Source organism: Oncorhynchus nerka, linkage group LG27, assembly GCF_034236695.1.
Source record: "Oncorhynchus nerka isolate Pitt River linkage group LG27, Oner_Uvic_2.0, whole genome shotgun sequence".
In the NCBI taxonomy this organism is placed as follows: Eukaryota; Metazoa; Chordata; class Actinopteri; order Salmoniformes; family Salmonidae; genus Oncorhynchus; species Oncorhynchus nerka.
The window spans coordinates 39043073-39065571 of NC_088422.1; the positions used below are offsets into that span (position 1 = coordinate 39043073).

Consider the following 22499-nt stretch of genomic DNA (forward strand, 5'->3'; position numbering starts at 1 on the left):
TTCCATATTTTCTATGGCAATTTTATTTTTTTATTAAACTCTATGGTCCTATAAAACCTACTGTATGTAAAATTGTGGGTGCTATAGCTTGCACAATAAACAAATGTTACTCTAGGTGACAACATAATGCTGTTTGTTTCTAACATTAGGACATTTTTCCTCAAGAAATATATTCCGCTTCATGTTTTGTTTCCTTGCCACGATACTGGTACCATGACAACCCTCATTTATACAGCACATTTCAGACATGGAATGCAACGCAATGTGTTTCACAGGAAAAAAATAATAAAACAATCGAAAACAAAACTGAAACATTTACCTCACAACAAACATAAGGATAAATTCAGCAGCTATTTATTGTTGAACGCAGCAACTCTTGTCTGTCTAATGGCCTACACAAATGGGCTGCATTCAAGGTCAATTTAATTTCATGAAATGAAATCCAGATTAAGAGATTCCCATGGTATTCTGAAGTCCCTTCCCCACGGCCTGTAGATCCAGGTTGCGGCCTACTATATGCCTACTCAGTATTGACAGCCCAGACAGTCCTTCCTGAGACATTGTGCGTTATGTGTCCATTGCGCTGCACGCAATTTAAACTTAGACTTGAATTATGCACTTTTGAAGACCCCAGTAAGCTCCACTCATTGCACTGGCGCCGTCGTAGCCTTGACCACGGCATTTATTCACCGACATCCCCTTACATTCAATCAGTAAAAAAAACTTTTTGGAGGGTTACTGTCAAAATGATTTACTAAATATTAAAAAATAGACATCGATGACAGGTGTCCGGTACATTAGTGCTGGCCTCTCTACTCTGGTGCTACCATGAGTCTTGACCCAATTCCTCAGGCCCCGTCAGCACAAAGTGTGCGTATGTGTGCGAGTGTGTCAGTGAGCAGACAGAGCTGCATGTGTTGCAGCAGGGAGGCAGCCTACAGCAGCCCCACAGGTCAGGGGCTGGGCCTTGTCTCCATTAGTTTTCTTGACATGACTCCCTGCCCTCTGCTCCTCTTCTCCTCTGCCCTATTAACTCCCCCCTCCCTTCTTCCTTTCCTCCCTCCCTCTGAGTGTGTCTTTCCCTCTAAGTGTGTCTTTCCCTCTGAGTGTGTGTCTTTCCTCCCTCCCTCTGAGTGTGTCTTTCCCTCTGAGTGTGTCTTTCCCTCTGAGTGTGTCTTTCCCTCTGAGTGTGTGTCTTTCCTCCCTCCCTCTGAGTGTGTGTCTTTCCTCCCTCCCTCTGAGTGTGTCTTTCCCTCTGAGTGTGTCTTTCCCTCTGAGTGTGTCTTTCCCTCTGAGTGTGTCTTTCCCTCTGTGTGTGTCTTTCCACTCTCCCTCTGAGTGTGTGTCTTTCCACTCTCCCTCTGAGTGTGTATCTTTCCACTCTCCCTCTGAGTGTGTATCTTTGTCTCTTTTTATCCCCCTTGCGCTCCATGGAAGCACTCTAATTAAGAATGATGGATTGGGTGCTAGGACACACTGGGAATGTATGCTAACCTGATACACCAGCGTATTCTCACCCTTTTTGTGGTTTGTGTGGAGCGACAGCAGAGGAGGCTTCGAGTGTTTGTCTAGTTAAGCTCTGCATGAGAGCTATTCTAAATATCTGCACCGTAGCCTTCTGACTATGTCATCGGCTTTGACAAGGGAAGAGATTCGTAGCAGCAAAATGGGGGCTTTCTGTCTTCGATCTCTTCTCTCTGTGTGCCATTTAGAAACGTCACCTCCGTTGAAATGTCCTCAGCTCTGACAAATGAAGATTGGAGCTATTTTCAGTTTTCTGCTGAGATTGACTTATTTTGCACATATGGCAATTAGAGGAGAATTGTGTTTCTCTCGCTCATCTTCAACAGCTGTCACGTCTCCGTCTGCAGTCCTAGCCTAATGGTAAACCACCCCAGGAGCAGCTTAGCACTGGTCACACTGTGAACAGAAGCATCATGAATGCTTGGTGTTGATTGCATCAGTGTGTCTGTCTACTGGACAGCTTGTGTCCTTAGGGGGACAGCATTTGAAACCTCGGGCACTTTAAATCACATCTCACGGGGGTGCTATCTATAGAGAAACAGCCAACAAAGGTTTAAGGCCCCCACCCCCCACCCTGGTCTGGTAGATAGGGTTACTGCTAGCCTCTAACATAGGATGATAAACAGTGGGTGTATTTATCATGGAAACTCATATTAACTGTCTGATAGTGTTGTTAAATGAAATGAATAAATTAATTCTTCTTATTCTGCTTTTGTCGACTATGAACTGTATTTATTTATATTTACTTTGATTCTCCATTTGTTTTGTCTCAGGCGCAGTATGTGTCCTGTGCCCTGTGCCCTGTGCCCAGGCCCATCCATTAGGCATATGTCAATCTTTTACCTTTAGGAGCTAGGCCTGTCTGTTTCCGAGAACATCACACTAAAAACACCATGACGTATATCCTATGTGAGTCTTGGGCAAATGCAATGTGAGACACCAGTGGGGATGTTCAATTGGAAGCAGGAATGCATTAGTGCAGGATGGACCATTGACGAGCTCCAATAACTACATAGGTATACAGGCAGTGGTCTGCAGGCTCTGATCATAACAGTAGAGAACTGGAAGGCTGGGCCTGTAATAACGCCAAGGTAAAACATGTCAAAAAGACATGACAGAAACATGCAACAGTTTATGGATGATCTAGTTCCAACTAACGACATCATAGTTGATTTCGTTTTTTAGCTTAGCTTTGACTACGAAGCTCGCTGTACTAGTATTTTTCTGGATAAGAATCTATTTATTTATTTAACAATTTGCATAGAACAGGTGGGAATCTACATCAACATCTGGTCTGGAACCCACAGTCCAATTCAAAGCGAATAGACACAGTTATCTGGGAAGCACTTGACGAAACTCGATCTTGCAGAAAGTATTTATCCTACCCCTCCATGGTTCTGAAAAGCTATGGTGGCAAAACGTCAAAACATTGAATGATGTATGACAAATGGTGGAGAGTTGTCAACCTCCCAATTGTTGCTTTTGTTTTTGGGGTGGAGAGGGGAGAACAGTTAGGCTATTTACTGAAATGAGGGGAGAAGAAAACCATGTAGGCTCTTTCAGCTCCCTGTCATGCCACTTGGGATCCGTTGAATGATTTTCATTCAGCCATTTCCTTCCATTGAGAAGTACTCAGTTAGTCACTGAAATATAATATTACATCCACTTAGTGACGTGGGCTCGCTGCAGGTTCATGCTCGAACTGACGCTGGAGAGTACCTTTATTTACATTTCCCGAATCCCCAGAAGAAACGTATCTGACAAACACATCTCTGCTGAGACTTGAAGCTTGAAGATGATGTTTTTTTCTCTCTCTTCTTTCCTCTGTCCTTTTTTTACCTCGTTTCTCTGTGGCTTGTAAACCATCCTGGCGGCCCTAATGGAGGATGCTTTCCGCCAGGGCAACAAAGCAGTTTTGTTGAAAATGTTAAGGCATTATGCAAGCCTAAATAAATCTGCCACGCTGCTAAAGAAGTACAGCCCGCACCGAGCTCTGTTGTGCCCTGTAGAGAGACTGAACAGGTCTAGAAGGTATCAGAGAGGCGGGAGGCTTGGTTGGGGAGGCTTGGTTGGGGAGGCTTGGTTGGGGAGGCTTGGTTGGGGAGGCTTGGTTAGGGAGGCTTGGTTGGTTGGTTGTCTCTCTCCACTGCACCATGATGGGGAACAGGAGTCCGGAGCCTTTATTAGAAGTGGCAGGCGTTGTCTCCAGTCATCTAGATAATTGCGGCGCTGCGTCCGCTCCTGTAATCAATCGAGACAGCTGCCGCCGCTGCGTTCGAGTCCAGTGGGCAAGCGTGTCGTGCTAATTAATGGAATGATAAGGCCAGTGCGCTCCGCTCAGAGCCGCACCGCACATTACAAACAACTTCCGGAGATGTTTTCTTTTCCTCTCTCTCTCTCTCTCTCTCTCTCTCTCTCTCTCTCTCTCTCTCTCTCTCTCTCTCTCTCTCTCTTTCTCTCCCTCTCTCTCTCTCTCTCTCTCTCTCTGTTTAATTCACCCTTGAAGTTGATAGCTGTTCCTCCCGCTGTATGTCTGTCCACACGTTCCCCAGGGCAACTGCCTTAGTCAGGGGTCAACGGCTGTGAAAGGGGACACATTCCATGCTGCGGGGGGTGGCCTGTGTGTGTCAGATGAGCCATTAGAACTTGAGCTTTATGTGGAAAGGCTCAAAGATGTCATCCGCCTTTTTTCTTCAGGAAGTCTCAGTGGCACTGACCTCAAACGACCCGAGGGTCTTCATATGGGCCTGGGAGTGATTGGCACGCTGAAGCACGTGGCCACTCTGCAACAAAGCAGTACCGTGGGGGTAAACCCTGCTGGGTTTTGGGGTAGGAAAGGGGGTTGAGGGAATCACAATTTCATTGTGACCAGAGCTTTTAATGGTTTAGCCACCACTGAAGCACATGGCTTGTACCAGATTTTGGCTGGTCGGCACATACAGGCATCCATATTTAACGCCCGCTAATCTGAATCTGCACCATCCCCTTCAACAGCAATCACATGTGCCACAAGAGACGATGACATATGCCTGGTGCCACATATAGCCATATGGGTTTGAATCCAGAAACTGAGACACTGATTCATACCAGACGGGGCTGCCAGCCCAGCTCTTCTAAATGAACATTAGGTGCCCACAGTGGATGTGCAGGCTTTGACAGTAAACGTGTTACAGCTTAACACCCATCCTATTCTGTTGCCATTCGAGTTCTTTTGTCAGCTGCAATGGAAAGAACTAATTGAAACACGCCAGCTGTCCCCACTTTCTAGATATCTTGGCTGCCTCTCCCTGTTCATTTCCCATTAACATCTCTGAGTAATTTCACAAAGCATTGCCTTGGCCTCCCCGCTAAATGCCATTCCAAACGCTCCCAGGCAGATGAAATAGTGTGAGGAGGGGAAAACTGACCATCGCAAATTTAGCTGTGATTTCATTATCAACATGACGACTTGCCGCTACTCGACGAGCCAGTCTCCCATTCATTCATTATCCTCCAAAATTATTTAGATCAAATCACTGCCTCTTTTTTCTCTTCTTGTTACCCAGAATGCCTCGCAGGCAGGCAGGCCGGCGGCAATGAGGTATTGATTCCAAGACTCCATTTCGTTTTCTGTCTCCTGCCATTATCTGTTTTAGTCATCATCCACAGCCACTCAGTCAGTCGTGAGCTAGAGCTAGCTAGGCCTTGGCGTGCACAGACAGACACTGGAGAGATTAAAAAGAACACAAAGAAGCCTGGTTCTACTGAGAAACAGGAGAGTTTCCTATTGAACAGAGCCAAGCTGGAAGGGAGAGCACGGTGGAGCGTGTCCTACAGTACCGTCTGCATCCTCCAACTTTTTCAGGAGACTCCCCGTTTCATGTATTTATTCGCGTCTTCTTTTTTTTATATATCCTCTTTTTGTGAGCATCCCTGTTTATGTTTCGGCAAGGCGATGATGTAATGTGAGCGAAGCGCAGCGTTTGCCTTGTCAATGAGAACTGCTGGCGGGCGAGGTGACGACTGTGGTGGCGCGGGGTGGCTTGGATCTTCTCGCTTTTTTTTCTCTCCGCGCCTGGCTGCAATGGCCTCTGGTCATGTTGCGGATTTTTTTGCGTAATCCCAATGTCTAATCTTAAAACTGCATTTGCATGCAGGTTTGTTTCCTGCCGCCCTGGGTTGTACTGGACTGCAGGCCAGTGGTGGCTGTGGTGGCAAGGTTATTCATACAACTCTCTGATTTGCATGATGGATGGTTTTGTGGCAATCCAATTAGGACAGGTTTTAGATCTCAGAGCCAGAGGGACTTTGGGTTCGTTTGCAGGTGGCCACATCCCTGGTGTGCCTGAAATAAATAGCAAAGCATTGACAATGGATTCTCTTCCATACTTTGCAAGTCACCCCGCATTTGGGTATCTAGTAAAGTAAACAAAGACATATGCAAAAATAGTAATTATATGCACACACAGTAGAACTGCTTTGGTTCTCAATGGTCTGTTCTTGTTTCATTCAAATCCTCTTGAATTGTTTATTGTCAAACACAACCTCTTATTCACAACCTATTCTCCCCAACGGGCAAAATGGTTCATGTGAAGTAGGTCATGCACAACCTGCATTTATTTTACATGTAAAACATCCAAGCCTCATCAACTATCAGTCAATCTACTCAGAGTAACCTAATGGTCTCTGTGAGGAGAAACGGTGTTGTCATGATCATGATGGACCACCTTGTCCTTTATTGATGGCCCGGGTTGCTGGCAGCACAGACCGTCTAGCCTCCCTGTGTCTTTCTGTCAGTGTACAGGGACAGGATGGAGAGTGAAGAAGAGTGGAGATGCCTGCATCACAAATGGCACCCTATTCCCACCATATTCCCACCCTATTCCTGGTGGCCAGCTCTCCAGATGTTCCAGGGGCACAGAGGGTCAGATGTGAAGGGTATCAGAGACAGGAGCAACAACACGGGTCACAGAGGTCACACACGTCCCCGATGGACACATCAGTCATCGAGGGGGTGTCCATTGGCCTGTCGTCAGTCTGGTGTCCCCTCCTCCCTCCCTCCATCCCTCCCTTTGTTACTCCCTCCCTCCATTCACCCCCCCCCCCCCCCATCCATCCTCTCCTCCCTCCATCCCTCCCCTCAGTGCCACACCAGGCACGTGTACATAAGGGCTAAATCCCCAGAGTACACAGGCCACAGGAACTACTTTTAAAAAGATCAATAGTGGCCTGAAATGTCATCTGGTGAACAGTGATGCCAACACTCCCCAAGGGAGTGTCACTGTCAACTCGTGCACTAACTGGGCCTGGGAGGTTCACAGAAGGGCTGTCCTCATCCTGGTTCTATCTCCATCTGTTGCCATGTTGTTTCCATGCATGACAGGTTGTTTTTGTGGCATTTTTTTCCTCCCCATTTTCATGGCCTAATTTGAATGACTGTCTAAACACAGTCTATGATGTTTATTAGTACAGCTCGACTTTCCTACTGTATAAAGGTGTGGGATTTTCCAGGAAAATAACATGTTGTCCTGAGAGAAAAAGGCAAAGTGAAAACCTGACAGCTGTGATTGACTGTGGAAATACTGTTGACAGTCGCCAGGTTCAGTTGCGAGGAGAGCTGTTAGTTGCTTTGGGCGGTGACAGTGTTACCAGTTGAAATGTTCTTGTAACCACATTAAGCCCTGTGATGAAACATGTCCGAGACGACTTCCTGTCACTTGGATACCACCAGGCCTTCTGTTTAGCTTCAGACAGAAAGACAATCTAGAGTTGTCATGGGATTTGTACATTCTCAGCAATAACAAACAAGGTTTTCCTTTGATTGTTCACTTCTCATGTCTGTTTGTTTGTTGTAGGGGGATTGTGTATATGGCTATGAATTTACAAGGGCATTTCAGAACTTCAAGGCATATGCCCAACACAGTATGAAGCAGATAGAAGCTGAGAGCCATACAGTTGAAGTCGGAAGTTTACATACACCTTAGCCAAATACATTAAAACTCAGTTTTTCACAATTCCTGACATTTAATCCCAGGAAAAATGCCCTGTCTTAGGTGAGTTAGGATCACCACTTTATTTTAAGAATGTGAAATGTCAGAATAATAGTAGAGAGAAGGATTTATTTCAGTTTTTGCACACACTCAATTAGTATTTGGTAGAATTGCCTTTGAATTGTTTAACTTGGGTCAAACGTTTCGGGTAGCCTTCTACAAGCGTCCCACAATAAGTTGGCCCATTCCTTCTGACAGAGCTGGTGTAACTGAGTCAGGTTTGTAGGCCTTGTAAACATGCATTTTCAGTTCTGCCCACAAATGATAGGATTATAGGATTGAGGTCAGGGCTTTGTGATGGCCACTCCAATACCTTGACTTTGTTGTCCTTAAGCCATTTTAACACAATTTTGGAAGCATGCTTGGGGTCATTGTCCATTTGGAAGATCCATTTGCGACCAAGCTTTAACTTCCTGACTGATGTCTTGAGATGTTGCTTCAATATATCCACATCATTTTCCTACCTCATGATGTCATCTATTTTGTGAAGTGCACTAGCCCCTCCTGCAGCAAAGCAGGATCTTTGTCCCCATGTGCAGTTGCAAACCGTAGTCTGGCTTTTTATGACAGTTTTGGAGCAGTGGCTTCTTCCTTCCTGAGCGGCCTTTCAGGTTATGTCGATATAGGACTCGTTTTACTGTGGATATTGATACTTTTGTACCTGTTTCCTCCAACATCTTCACAAGGTCCTTTGCTGTTGTTCTGGAATTGATTTGCACTTTTCGCACCAAAGTATGTTCATCTCTAGGAGACAGAACGCATCTCCTTCCTGAGCAGTATGACGGTCCCATGGTTTCTATACTTGCGTACTAATGTTTGTACAAATGAATGTGGTACCTTCAGGCGTTTGGAAATTGCTTCCAAGGATGAACCAGACTTGTGGAGGTCTACAATGTTTTTCTGAGGTCTTCACTGATTTCTTTTGATTTTCCCATGATGTCAAGCAAAGAGGCACTGATTTTGAAGGTAGGCCTTGAAATACATCCACATGTACACCTCCAATTAACTCAAAGTATGTCAATTAGCCTATCAGAAGCTTCTAAAGCCATGGCATTTTCTGGAATTTTCCAAGCTGTTTAAAGGCACAGTCAACTTATTGTATGTAAACTTCTGACCCACTGGAATTGTGATACAGTGAATTATAAGTGAAATAATCTGTCTGTAAACAATTGTTGGGAAAATGACTTGTGTCATGCACAAAGTAGATGTCCTAACCGACTTGCCAAAACTATAGTTTGTTAACAAAACATGTATGGAGTGGTTGATAAACAAGTTTTAATGACACCAACCTAAGTGTATGTAAACTTCTGACTTCAACTGTGTATGATAGTATACCATTTTAGCAACAGCCCCTAGGCAGACCAGACAGTAGTAGGGGTTGTTATGTCACCATCTTGCCTTAAACATTGATTTTGAATCAGATCCTGGTGCCCTTCATTAGAATGAGAAGGTAAATGGCAGCCCTGGCTGTGTGTATGTTTGCGTGGGTGCATGGTTGTGTGTATCTGTGTGTGTGCATGCATGTGTGAAGTGGACTGCCCCCCCCCCCCTCGGCCTGGTCTAGTCTGGCAAACTGTTTTAATGAGGACATGGAGAGTCTCCCCCCGCCTCCATTACAACCCATTATAATCATCATTAAGATAACCCACCACCACTCATTGTGTTCTCAGTGTCACAGCTTCAGCCGTCCTAGTGGCTCGACTCTGGTAGCAACACTGCTGCCTTCAGTTCCTCCACAATGTGTCTAGGAAAGAGAGGGGTTTCCACGGCAACATCAGTGAAGGGTGACATTTCAACAGAGAATTATTTGCCTTTCTCTCTCTCTCTCTCTCTCTCTCTCTCTCTCTCTCTCTCTCTCTCTCTCTCTCTCTCTCTCCCTCTCGCTCTGAGACAAGGCCCCCACCCAGACAAGGCATCATATTCCAGACTCTTTTTATAATAAAGCCGTATTATTATAACCAGACCTGAATTCATTAGGAAAGTCGTGACACCTTTGCCTCCCCGTTGCTTCTGTAAAGTTGAAGGGGGAACGTGTTTAAAATCGCCATACAGCGTTTTATTACCTTTTATGGGCGTTTGAATCCTTGGACGATTAAGCGGGTTCTAATAAGCCCTGGATATTCCATTAGGAGTCTATCTGCTCTGAGGCTCTGAGCTGAGAGGAGCTGAGGAGCTGAGCTCTCATTGGATGCTGAAGGCTGGAAGCTAGCTCTCACTGGCTGCTAAAGGCTGGAGGCTAGCTCTCACTGGATGCTGAAGGCTGGAAGCTAGCTCTCACTAGCTGCTAAAGGCTGGAGGCTAGCTCTCACTGGATGCTGAAGGCTGGAGGCTAGCTCTCACTGGATGCTGAAGGCTGGAAGCTAGCTCTCACTAGCTGCTAAAGGCTGGAGGCTAGCTCTCACTGGCTGCTAAAGGCTGGAGGCTAGCTCTCACTGGCTGCTAAAGGCTGGAAGCTAGCTCTCACTGGCTGCTAAAGGCTGGAGGCTAGCTCTCACTGGATGCTGAAGGCTGGAAGCTAGCTCTCACTGGCTGCTAAAGGCTGGAGGCTAGCTCTCACTGGATGCTGAAGGCTGGAGGCTAGATCTCACTGGATGCTGAAGGCTGGAGGCTAGCTCTCACTGGATGCTGAAGGCTGGAAGCTAGCTCTCACTGGATGCTAAAGGCTGGAGGCTAGCTCTCACTGGATGCTGAAGGCTGGAAGCTAGCTCTCACTGGATGCTAAAGGCTGGAGGCTAGCTCTCACTGGATGCTGAAGGCTGGAGGCTAGCTCTCACTGGATGCTGAAGGCTGGAGGCTAGCTCTCACTTGATGCTGAAGGCTGGAGGCTAGCTCTCACTGGATGCTGAAGGCTGGAGTCTAGCTCTCACTGGATGCTGAAGGCTGGAGGCTAGCTCTCACTGGATGCTGAAGGCTGGAGGCTAGCTCTCACTGGCTGCTAAAGACTGGAGGCTAGCTCTCACTGGCTGCTAAAAGCTGGAGGCTAGCTCTCACTGTATGCTGACGGCTGGAGGCTAGCTCTCACTGGATGCTGAAGGCTGGAGGCTAGCTCTCACTGGATGCTGAAGGCTGGAAACTAGCTCTCACTGGCTGCTAAAGGCTGGAGGCTAGCTCTCACTGGATGCTGAAGGCTGGAGGCTAGCTCTCACTGGCTGCTAAAGGCTGGAGGCTAGCTCTCACTGGCTGCTAAAGGCTGGAGGCTAGCTCTCACTGGCTGCTAAAGGCTGGAAGCTAGCTCTCACTGGCTGCTAAAGGCTGGAGGCTAGCTCTCACTGGATGCTGAAGGCTGGACGCTAGCTCTCACTGGCTGCTAAAGGCTGGAGGCTAGCTCTCACTGGCTGCTAAAGACTGGAGGCTAACTCTCACTGGCTGCTAAAGGCTGGAGGCTAACTCTCACTGGCTGCTAAAGGCTGGAGGCTAGCTCTCACTGGATGCTGAAGGCTGGAGGCTAACTCTCACTGGCTGCTTGCTGCAGGGCTGTGCTGCGCCCATGGAGCTGTTTAATTGAGGCTCTAGTAAGCCTTCTTGAATCTGCTGCATTAGAAGCAGAGATTAGAGATGCTTAAAGGTCCATTCTCTCCTTGGCTCTTGGCTCTTCTGTCACTCTCAATTTGCTCCTTTCATATTTGTTCTGTGATATTTCTATATTCAGAGGGATTCCACTTGCTCCTTGCTGCTTTGCTAATTTGAAAGGTATATTTTAGGTTTACCGTTGCTACCACTGTCTTGTTTAGTAATATTGTATCCACCATGCGTGTTTAAATGTAGCTAGCTGACTGTGGTGAAATATGCCATTATCACTACTAGCACTTGTTCTGTCATCCACCATTTTCTCCAGCAGTGCTTTTTTGTCAGTAGATTCCGATTCAATTCTCCTTGAGCTGTATATTTCTTTTTGTGGTATTAGTTATTTCGTAGAAACATTGTAACCCATTAAAATGTTGTGCTCTCGGTACTGATCAGGGCAGTTCTATGGAATGCTCTTCATTATAAAAGCCTCTTGTCTTCCCAGGCACCCAGATGAATTGGCTGTGATGAAGTGGCTGGCTGGGTTCAAAGTGCTTGGCTACAGCTTTAGAAATCCCTTGAAAGATCTGGGGGAGGGAGAAGCAAAAAGTCCATGATAAGGGGCAATGATCTCTTTTCACAGCACAATTGAAACATAATTATTTCATGCCCGATTGTGTGCTCAGCAAAGCCCTGAATAGGAGCGGCGTTTAACTTTAATTAGGTGTGATTTATTCATACTGACTGGATCGCTCGCAGAAATTTGATCATCTGATTATAGTCAAGCATGAAAATGACCTGATTAAACACTTCATGAAATCTAGAAAGGGAAAGAAAAGGGGAACCTTGGGTAGAAGAAGAGGCCGTAAGGTGAGGGAGAGAGTCGCAGGGGAAAGGGGGGAGGCAGGCAGCTATTGGCTTAGCTCTTGTCTTCTGGACCTACATACCACACATAGTTCTCCATAACTGTTAAACAGACATTTCTCCAAGCTTTTTCCTTTCACCAGGCAATGGTGAACCGTACCAAGAAATGGGTTGAATTCTAATAAGGGGAACATTTTCAATTGTTATGGTGGATGCTTACCAACAGGTGTATATCTACCGCCTCCCTTCACGTTTGTTGTTTCTTTGTCTATGCAGGTGTGTCAACGAATGAGAATTCCGAGTCCAAGACTGTCAGCTCGGCCAAAGTCTCTGGGCTCCAGCGTAGCCAGGAGCAGAGTAACGAGGTGTCCTTCGCCCCGCCCGTGTCCAGCCCCACCCCGGCCTCCCCGCCTTCGGGCTCCCCTGCTCCTGCTGCCACCGCGGCAGGCCCCCCTCAGCCCCTCCCCAAGGCGCAGCTCACCTCCCCGCCCCCCCTCCTCATCAAGAGAGAGTCGGATCGGGTGCCGCCCATCCCCAGATTCCCCACCCCTCCCCTGCTGAGGGCCCAGCCCCACCCTCTCCAGGAGCACCGGGTCCCCGTCTCGCTCCCTCCCCCCCAGCACCAACACCACGCCAGGCCTCTCATCAGCCACCAAGTGCACCAGCATCACCCGCTGCATTACAACAGCCTGCACGACATCAGGTACAGTAGGACACCATCTGATCCATATGCTCTGAGTCTGTTTAGTTATGTCTGATCCGTATGCTCTGGGTCTGTTTACTTGTGTCTGATCCGTATGCTCTGGGTCTGTTTAGTTATGTCTGATCCGTATGCTCCGAGTCTGTTTAGTTATGTCTGATCCGTATGCTCTGGGTCTGTTTAGTTATGTCTGATCCGTATGCTCCGAGTCTGTTTAGTTATGTCTGATCCGTATGCTCTGGGTCTGTTTAGTTAAGTCTGATCCGTATGCTCTGGGTCTGTTTAGTTATGTCTGATCCGTATGCTCTGGGTCTGTTTAGTTAAGTCTGATCCGTATGCTCTGGGTCTGTTTAGTTATGTCTGATCCGTATGCTCTGGGTCTGTTTCGTTAAGTCTGATCCGTATGCTCTGGGTCTGTTTAGTTAAGTCTGATCCGTATGCTCTGGGTCTGTTTAGTTATGTCTGATCCGTATGCTCTGGGTCTGTTTAGTTATGTCTGATCCGTATGCTCTGGGTCTGTTTAGTTATGTCTGATCCGTATGCTCTGGGTCTGTTTCGTTAAGTCTGATCCGTATGCTCTGGGTCTGTTTAGTTAAGTCTGATCCGTATGCTCTGGGTCTGTTTAGTTATGTCTGATCCGTATGCTCTGGGTCTGTTTAGTTATGTCAGATCATTATGCTCTGGGTCTGTTTAGTTATGCCTAGCAATCTTCTTATGCTTTATGCCATGTGTCAAACTCATTCCACAGAGGCCTAGTAGCTGCGGGTTTCCGCTCCACCCTTGTACTTGATTGATGAATTAAGGTCACTAATTAGAAAGGTTGTCTTGGTCTTGATTGAAAGGAAAACCCGCAGACACTCGGCCCTCCGTGGAATGACTTTGACACCCCTGCTTTATGCCTTGCTGATATGATATAATTAAGCAATAAGGCACGAGGGGGTGTGTACCACGGCTAAGGGCTGTTCTTAGGCACGAAGCATCGCGGACACAGCCCTTAGCCGTGGTATATACCACAAACCCCCGAGATACCTTATTGCTATTATAAAATGGTTATCAACGTAATTAGAACAGTAAAAATAAATGTTTTTTCATACCCGTGGTATATGGTCTGATATACCACGGCTGTCAGCCAATCATCATTCAGGGCTCGAACCACCCAGTTTACAATATGATACAATTCCTTTTATATTGTCTACTCAAGTGGAAATTCAGGTCAGCACATCACATTATATACACATATTCTCAGCATTTACAGATGCAGCTACCAGTCATGTAATAAACCAACACAAACTCACTGAATACACAATCTATAACTCATTGCTGACAAGGTTTTTCTCTAACATTACATTCACAGCGGCGGCAGTGCAGGCCTCCCCAAACACCACCACCTGCCCCCCTCTCCCCACCACCTGAGCGGCCTCCCCTCCTCCACCCCGGCCCTGCCCCTGTCCATAGCCAACCTTTCTACCTCGCACTATTCCTCCCTGCGAAGCCCGGCCCATCGCCATCCGGCCATGTTCGCAACCCCCGCCACACTTCCGCCACCTCCGACCTTACCCACCAACAGCCTTGTGGTCCCTGGGCACCCCGCTGGCACCCCCTACCCAGGTAACACTGCCCTCCTGACCGCTCTGGCATCAAGGCTAGTCTGTCTCTAACATTAAGTAGACGTTAACATACCAGGTTACATGGTTCTGTAACAAGCGCTGTAACCATTCAATTCTAATTTGATGATGTGGTAAGTGAACTCATTTATTACAATTTCACATGCACCAACAGAGGGAATAATGGTTAGATAGAAGACTATTAAATAATCCCATTACAAATTATAAAGGCATCTGAAACATATTGATGCGCCTCCATGTTACTTCAACAGTGGTAGAGATTTCCAAACCCAAACAACATTAGCCTGCATTTGTCGACACGGCACCCCTTTGTTAGTTCTGTTTTAAGCCGTCTGGGTTTGGAGGGAAATGGCAGAGGATCTTTTCACCCACCTCCACACTGCATGCTGTCAATGAACTGTTCTCTTATGCCAGGTCAGGGGGAGGTCACATTAGATAAGACTTGAGCGAAATGACGTAAGACTTTCATATTAAAGCTGCCCTTTTGTTCTTCTACTGTGTAAATGCTGTCATGTTTACATTGTATTGAAATATGTCAAATGTAGACAAATTGTATCTTTATATGACTTTGTCTCTGTATAAGAGAAATTGTTTGTTGTCAATGATTCTTTATTGATTCTATTTCAATGTTTATTGTACTGTAATAGACGATTAAAGTAATAGCACTAGGAGTAGCTAGAATATGTAGCATTGACATCTAAGACAGAGTGGAGGGAGAGTCTCTTGTGTTTTCTGCTGAGGTGACTCTTGGTTCTCTCTTGTCTTTAGATACCAGCCTGTTGATATCATTCAACCAACCAATCATGTATTGCCAGCCTCATTCGGGGATTCTGATTGGCACATTGTCACAGGCAACTCTCTTACCGCCACCAATGAGTCCTCACGTAGAAAACCCTCACAGCATGAGCTGGAGAAACAGAGAATGCCAGGTGACTATTCTTTCTTCTCTTCTACCTGTTGTTAAAACTGACTGGCGTCCGTGCCTTTCTTGTGTCTCCCTTTCCCCCCCCTTTTCTCGCTCTCCTTTCTTGCAGAGCATGACCTCCTGCGGCAGGAGCTGAATAACCGCTTCCTGGTTCAGAGTTCAGAGGGGCGGAGCCGGGGGCCGTCCTCCGCGGCCCCTGTGTCACTCCTGAGGGGAGCGTTTCACCAACACCAGCACATGCATCAGCACCAACACACCCACCAGCACACCTTCACGCCCTTCCCGCCCAGTCTGCCCCCGGCCGCCATCATTACTCCGCCCACCGCACCCCCCATGGTGCGAACCCCAGCCAGAAATGTGAGGATAAGTAAAGCTCCCATATACAGTACCTCAACCCCCCCCACCAGCACATGCATCAGCACCAACACACCAGCACACACTTCACGCCCTTCCCGCCCAGTCTGCCCCCGGCCGCCATCATTACTCCGCCCACCGCACCCCCATGGTGCGAACCCCAGCCAGAAATGTGAGGATAAGTAAAGCTCCCATATACAGTACCTCAACCCCCCCCTATTCCTTGTCCCCCAAATCTCCAAACGACTCCCCTGGTCACCCTCCTCCAGTACCCCCCCGACTGATAGGGCCAGAGCCTGCCCTCCTTCCCCACCCAACATGTTACAGTAACACTGTAACAGTGTGTTTTTACTGAGGGCTGAGAAATAGGAGGCAGGGGCATAATCCTCACTACAACCCCATAATGAGTAGTCTCCCCTCCAACAGTACACATGTTTGTAGTGGTTCATCCTCAATGCTGAAACCAGACCTAACTCACAGACTGCTGCTACATATAATACTAGACGTTATGCTTTGGGACCAGAGTTTTACATGTCGATTAGCCTGTATAGATGGCCCCAAGCTTCAATGCTTTACAATGCACAGAGGCTCACAATATGCCCCTTTTTCCTTTCCACCACAAGGAAGCTTGCAGAAGCCATGCCGTTCAATGTACGTCAGTACAGTTGATTCAATTTATTCATCATTCTCTCTCTGAACATGACATACATTTTGCCATTTCAATTTTTTTTTCCCTGGAACAAAGGAGACCGATTGAAGGGAGTGTTTTCATTGTTTTCATATGGATGTGTTTTAAATGTTTTTGAATGTTCTGATTTCCCTGCACCGCAACAGAAACAAAAAGGGCCTTCCAACAGATGTGTGGCGTGACTGCCGTGCACTGGGGGCTTATGCTCAGCAATGACAAATTCAAAGCCTGTGGTTACACTCAATGACTTCATTCCAGATGAAAGGGAGTGACGTCATTCGGACTGTTTTGATAATGCATAATTGCTTCCGTGCCTTTTCAACCGCCATCAGGCAAGGCACCGGCATCGAGTCAGCCAAGGGCAAAGCATTGGCAGCTCTAGATCGGAAAAATGTTCCCCCGGAAAAGTTCTGAGTATTCATCCATCAATCATTTGGAATGCATATTGCAATCTGAGAAACCCATTCAGACAGGACTCGCATTTGTGCCCTTTCAACATTAGCCTAATAGATACAATCCATCATGTCATGACCCCTGATTAAGAGTCTAGGGCCCATTTAGAGCGCTGGGAGCTATTTGCTTTGTGGAATCTAACATGTCATAAACCCCCAGGAAAAAGGCTTAGCTTATTTACAGTACATTACACAGCTATGTGATAAGCAGTCAGGGAGACTGTTTTCGTTTAGATTGTGTCTCTTAGTCAAAAAGCATGTGTAGGCTGCTGTTATCCTCTTCTGTCTGCAGCTGAGCCCCCCCCATTCCTCTATATGTCAGCCGGACATTATTTATATGCATTGATAGGCACTCTGTTTGAAGAGGAAAAGAACTGGAGTTATTTCGTCCGCTTGCTAATAGTGGTACTATGTGGTGTGTGTGTGGCTGTGTTCGTTCACATCTGTATGTTGTGGCCGATGCATTGTTGTCACAATGTCATTTAAGGCTGTTAATGTATTATGTTTCATTGAGACTGTTTTTACTTAACCCGTGTTGTTTTCTCTCTCTCTCTCTCTCTCCCTTCCCTCCAGTAGCATCGCTATTTCACTTCCATTTGACTGTTTAGAGAGGCACGAGTCATGTTGATGTTGTGGTTGTGTTTAGTGTTGGTCATGAAGTGTGCAGTTGGATCGCATTGGCCCAGCTGTGCTCACTTTTGAGTGCTCCATGTCATTCCAGCTACGTAACAGCCCTTGGCTAATAGCTGTAATTAATGAAATTATGAATCCTCTGTATTTGTTTATTGTTCTACACCCTCAAGCAGGTGGCCTTGCCAAATGGCAACAGTGAGTGTCTATTTTCCCCTCTGTCTTCTTAGGGAAAAGGAACATCCTTAATTGTTTAAAGATGAATTATTGAGCTTTAATTATCCAAAGCTGTTTACAATAAACCTCTGACAGGGCCCCGTAAATTACAAAGAAGGAGTTTTATAGACAGCCATAAAGCCACCAGCGAGTGTTGCTCCCCCCGGTGTAAAACCTTAAACAGGCCCGTGCTTCAGAAGGGGGGGAGAAGGGGAGCTGACCGTGCTTCAGAAGGGGGGGAGAAGGGGAGCTGACCGTGCTTCAGAAGGGGGAGAAGGGGAGCTGACCGTGCTTCAGAAGGGGGAGAAGGGGAGCTGACCGTGCTTCAGAAGGGGGGAGAAGGGGAGCTGACCGTGCTTCAGAAGGGGGAGAAGGGGAGCTGACCGTGCTTCAGAAGGGGGAGAAGGGGAGCTGACCGTGCTTCAGAAGGGGGAGAAGGGGAGCTGACCGTGCTTCAGAAGGGGGAGAAGGGGAGCTGACCGTGCTTCAGAAGGGGGGGAGAAGGGGAGCTGACCGTGCTTCAGAAGGTGGGGAGAAGGGGAGCTGACCGTGCTTCAGAAGGGGGGGAGAAGGGGAGCTGACCGGTTGAATGTGCTCGGAAGCTGCATCAGCATTTCCACTCAATAGGGTGTCTGTGTTTGATTTGGGCCAATTATCGCCCGCAAACACAAACACGCTGCCCGCCGCTGTGGCCGTTCTCTGTGGCCGTTCTCTGTGGCCGTTCTCTGCGGCTGGATGTTGAATGGCCCCGCTTCACTGGGAGGCCCAGCCCAGTTAGAGAGCGAGGAGCTGTGCCGAGTGTGTTGAGCGAGAAAAAACGCCTCCTTTCCCGTTTGTGTCGCAGGAGGGAGGCACACACACACACACACACATTTCACTGATTCATGTGCAACCCATTTTTCTTTTTTATGTAAACCCAAACCAGCGGTGGCTTGCCAAGAAGGCTTTGTCAAAACACTTCCAAAAGTACATGCAAATGGTTTGTGTATTTACGGAATAGGAATAAGTTACTGTCCGTTGCAATTAGCCAGTTTCAAAATAGAGGAGCAGTATTGGCTTACATGAAGGCATACATAATCTGATGCTGTATATGAGGCTATAGTCTTTCTGTTGAAATCCAAATGTCATTATTCTATTAGTCATAGGGTATGCTTCGGAAAAATGTTTCATTATATTAAACCATTTGAGGCTTCCAAAGTTATTTCAGTCTCATGCTGTACATGTCCAAAAACGAGCTCTCTTGCATGGAAAACATAGTCTGCCCAATTCAATTTCCCCTACAAAAGCCTTACTGTTCTTATACCCACAGTTATATGATCTTACGCATAGAATATTGACATGTCTCTGCGATTTTCTTTCAAGTCTCTCTTTTGTCTCACACACTAAATTGACCCCCCCCCCCCCCCCCGTTAGTATATGTTTCTCTGTGTGCTCCGTTTCGATAACAGAGATCATTGTAAAAACCCTACATCTGTCACAGCCAATTAGATTAACATTTCTCCAAATGTTCCACTCAATAAGAATCATTACTCAATCTTCTCGTTTTACACTGGGGCCTTTTTGTAAAGGTAAGGAGAGCTCCCCCCCACCCAAGTATAGTACTGTATCTGCACCTAATTCCATGGCTATTTTTCTGTGGTGCAGACGAATTGGAAAATCATGTCTCCCTAATCGTGGTAGTCCAGTCGATTAGTCATATCGCTGATGATTTGACTCCATCTCCGTCTGCCGTTCGCCCTGCTAAATGAATCAAACTCATTACCCCAGAATGCTCAGTGTTTTCTTTAAGCCAGCTGCTGTCAAACGTGGGCTTATGATCTGACTGCTGTTGTACTGAACTTCCTCTCCCCTGTGTCGTTGTGTCACTGAATAGGTGTAATGAGTCCAAATTGTGTTTCACTGTATTCCTTTGATGGTCTTTGGTTCATAGATGCAGAGTTCCTGTTATTGTCATTGGTCAGTTTGGCATCACTGACGTATTACTGTCTTTTCCTTCTTTCCTTGCAGTTCGACAAATACGCTCCAAAACTGGACAGTCCATTCATTAGACATTCAAATGTAAGTAACCCTATTGAGTCCTCTCAACCTCCATCACCATGCCCTCAGTATGTTTTCTATCAAATATTTACTGTGGTTTAGGTAGTTAGGTCATTCCTTCTTCTGCACGTGTGGAAGTATGTGTGGGGCTCGTCTCTATGTGTCTTGTTGTAATCTGTTTTAAGAGGTGGTTTTGTGTCTCCCCCATGTAGTTCTTCCCCTCCTACCCCCCCACAATGCCAGGCATGGCCCCGCTGCTCCCCCACTCAGGACCCTTCAGCTCACTGCAAGGAGCCTTCCAGCCCAAGGTTAGCCCCACAGACCTACACACACATGTGTTGCAGACGCACACACATACAAAATACAGCACCTGCTTTTACTCATCCGCTCGCACAAAGCAAGTCCATTGTACGCACCCGGACATACACATGTATCCGAACTCGTTCCCTCACCCACACAGGACAAAAAAAAACATACGCACAAATAAACGAGCACCCGGTTTTTCACAAACGCACCCGCACTGGCAACTTACCATTCTCTCGACGTCTCACCCAAGAAATGAGGATAGAATCAGGGGGTCTGAATAGCACCAAAGCCTTACTTTTCATTCTGTGTACAGGGCAGCAGACAGCTGCGTTTGAATTGAACCGGCCTGATAAATCTGCTCCTGCTTATTTTTTCCCAATAATGGACTATGCAAACAAGGCCTGTCTCTAAGCTGGTTGGGCCTGAGCCGCCAGCCACCGCGCCACGCTGCACTGTGCAGGGGGAGATAAGCAGCAGCCGTGTGTGTGTGTGTGTGTGTGTGTGTGTGTGTGTGTGTGTGTGTGTGTGTGTGTGTGTGTGTGTGTGTGTGTGTGTGTGTGTGTGTCGATCAGGGCCTGGCAGGCGCCCAATAGGCTCTGACCCTGTTGTAAGCCACCAATCAAAGCTGGCCTAAATCCCCTGGTCTTATTCCCCACAGGCTCTATTATGGAGGCCTTTTGTTGGCTGCCTCCAGATGGTTAGAGTGCAGTACAGTTAGCCCCCTCCATCCCTCCATTCACCACCTAAATCCCCCCCCCCCCCCATCCACTGGGCACCACTGAGCAGCAGGAGAGGGGTTGAAGGATAGAGGGGTTGGAGGGTGGTCTGGTGCTAGTGGTGGTCAGAGTACAGTACACCACCTTAATCCCCCCCACTGTGGAGGTAGAAGGGTGACGGATGAAAGGTGTGGTGCTAGGGTTACAGGGATCACCTAGTACTCTGGGATGGATTACGATGGCGGATCTAGGCATTCTGGTTCTTCTAGACCTCAAAGATATATTTTGCAGTCTTTTTCTGACTCTGCACCGGAGCCCTTAAAGGAGTGCTAGCCATTGACGTCACACACAGTTTCTAGCTGCAGAGACTCTTTGCCGTGAATCAATGCAGAAGAGCCAATGTTTTTGAGTGTGTACTGGTTTGCCTATGTTATGCTTCAGTCTGTGCAAAGTCCATATTTCCCACCATCTTTGTAACACTTTTGCTTTGCCTCTTTCTCTCCTCCATATCCCGCTCTCGTTCTATCTCTTTATCGTCTGTTTTAGTCCTCCAACCCCATAGACGTAGCCTCCCGCCCGGGGGCAGTACCTCACACACTCCTACAGAAGGACCCACGGGTTAGTAGACACAGGCCCCGGTTGTCCCTCGAAAGCACCAAGCACACACTTTTCTGTCAACAATAGAGATTCATTCAATTGATTTGGTTGTTGTTGATTGTTATGTCTGTGGGTTCATAATGGTTCAGTTTTTTTCTTATCTCGACGCAGGTATCAGATCCTTTCAGGACATCAGTCAGAGTAAGAGATGGTTTCATTTTCCTTTCATGCACTGTCAAATCAAGTACAGTACCGTCGTGTCATAGCATTGAGTAAATTCTACAGTACCGTCATAGCATTGAGTAAATTCTACAGTACTATTGTGTCATAACATTGAGTAAATTCTACAGTACCATTATGTCATAGCATTGAGTAAATTCTACAGTACCATCATGTCATAGCATTGAGTAAATTCTACAGTACCATCGTGTCATAGCATTGAGTAAATTCTACAGTACCATTATGTCATAGCATTGAGTAAATTCTACAGAACCATTGTGTCATAGAATTGAGTAAATTCTACAGAACCATTATGTCATAGCATTGAGTAAATTCTACAGTACCATTATGTCATAGCATTGAGTAAATTCTACAGAACCATTGTGTCATAGAATTGAGTAAATTCTACAGTACCATTGTGTCATAGCATTGAGTAAATTCTACAGTACCATTGTGTCATAGCATTGAGTAAATTCTACAGAACCATTGTGTCATAGCATTGAGTAAATTCTACAGAACCATTGTGTCATAGCATTGAGTAAATTCTACAGTACCATAGCATTGAGTAAATTCTACAGTACCTTCGTGTCATAGCATTGAGTAAATTCTACAGTACCTTCGTGTCATAGCATTGAGTAAATTCTACAGTACCATTGAGTAAATTCTACAGTACCATCGTGTCATAGCATTGTACAGTACCATAGCATTGAGTAAATTCTACAGTACCATTGTGTCATAGCATTGAGTAAATTCTACAGAACCATTGTGCATTGAGTAAATTCATAGCATTGAGTAAATTCATACCTTCGTGTCATAGCATTGAGTAAATTCTACAGTACCTTCGTGTCATAGCATTGAGTAAATTCTACAGTACCGTAGTGTCATAGCATTGAGTAAATTCTACAGTACCGTCGTGTCATAGCATTGAGTAAATTCTACAGTACCATTATGTCATAGCATTGAGTATATTCTACAGTACCATTGTGTCATAGAATTGAGTAAATTCTACAGTACCATCGTGTCATAGCATTGAGTAAATTCTACAGTACCATTATGTCATAGCATTGAGTAAATTCTACAGAACCATTGTGTCATAGAATTGAGTAAATTCTA

The 22499-nt window shown here is 46.4% G+C and overlaps 1 protein-coding gene across 1 annotated transcript in view; it reads left to right on the forward strand.

Moving 5' to 3' along the window:
• Nucleotides 1-22499, forward strand: part of LOC115111749 (autism susceptibility gene 2 protein-like) — a 421129-nt gene that overhangs the window by 388639 nt on the left and 9991 nt on the right. The window contains 7 exon segments of the mRNA XM_029638122.2: nucleotides 12198-12624; nucleotides 13976-14229; nucleotides 15281-15528; nucleotides 19519-19569; nucleotides 19761-19856; nucleotides 21117-21188; nucleotides 21339-21368. Of these exon segments, the coding sequence (XP_029493982.2) occupies nucleotides 12198-12624; nucleotides 13976-14229; nucleotides 15281-15528; nucleotides 19519-19569; nucleotides 19761-19856; nucleotides 21117-21188; nucleotides 21339-21368 (1178 nt within the window).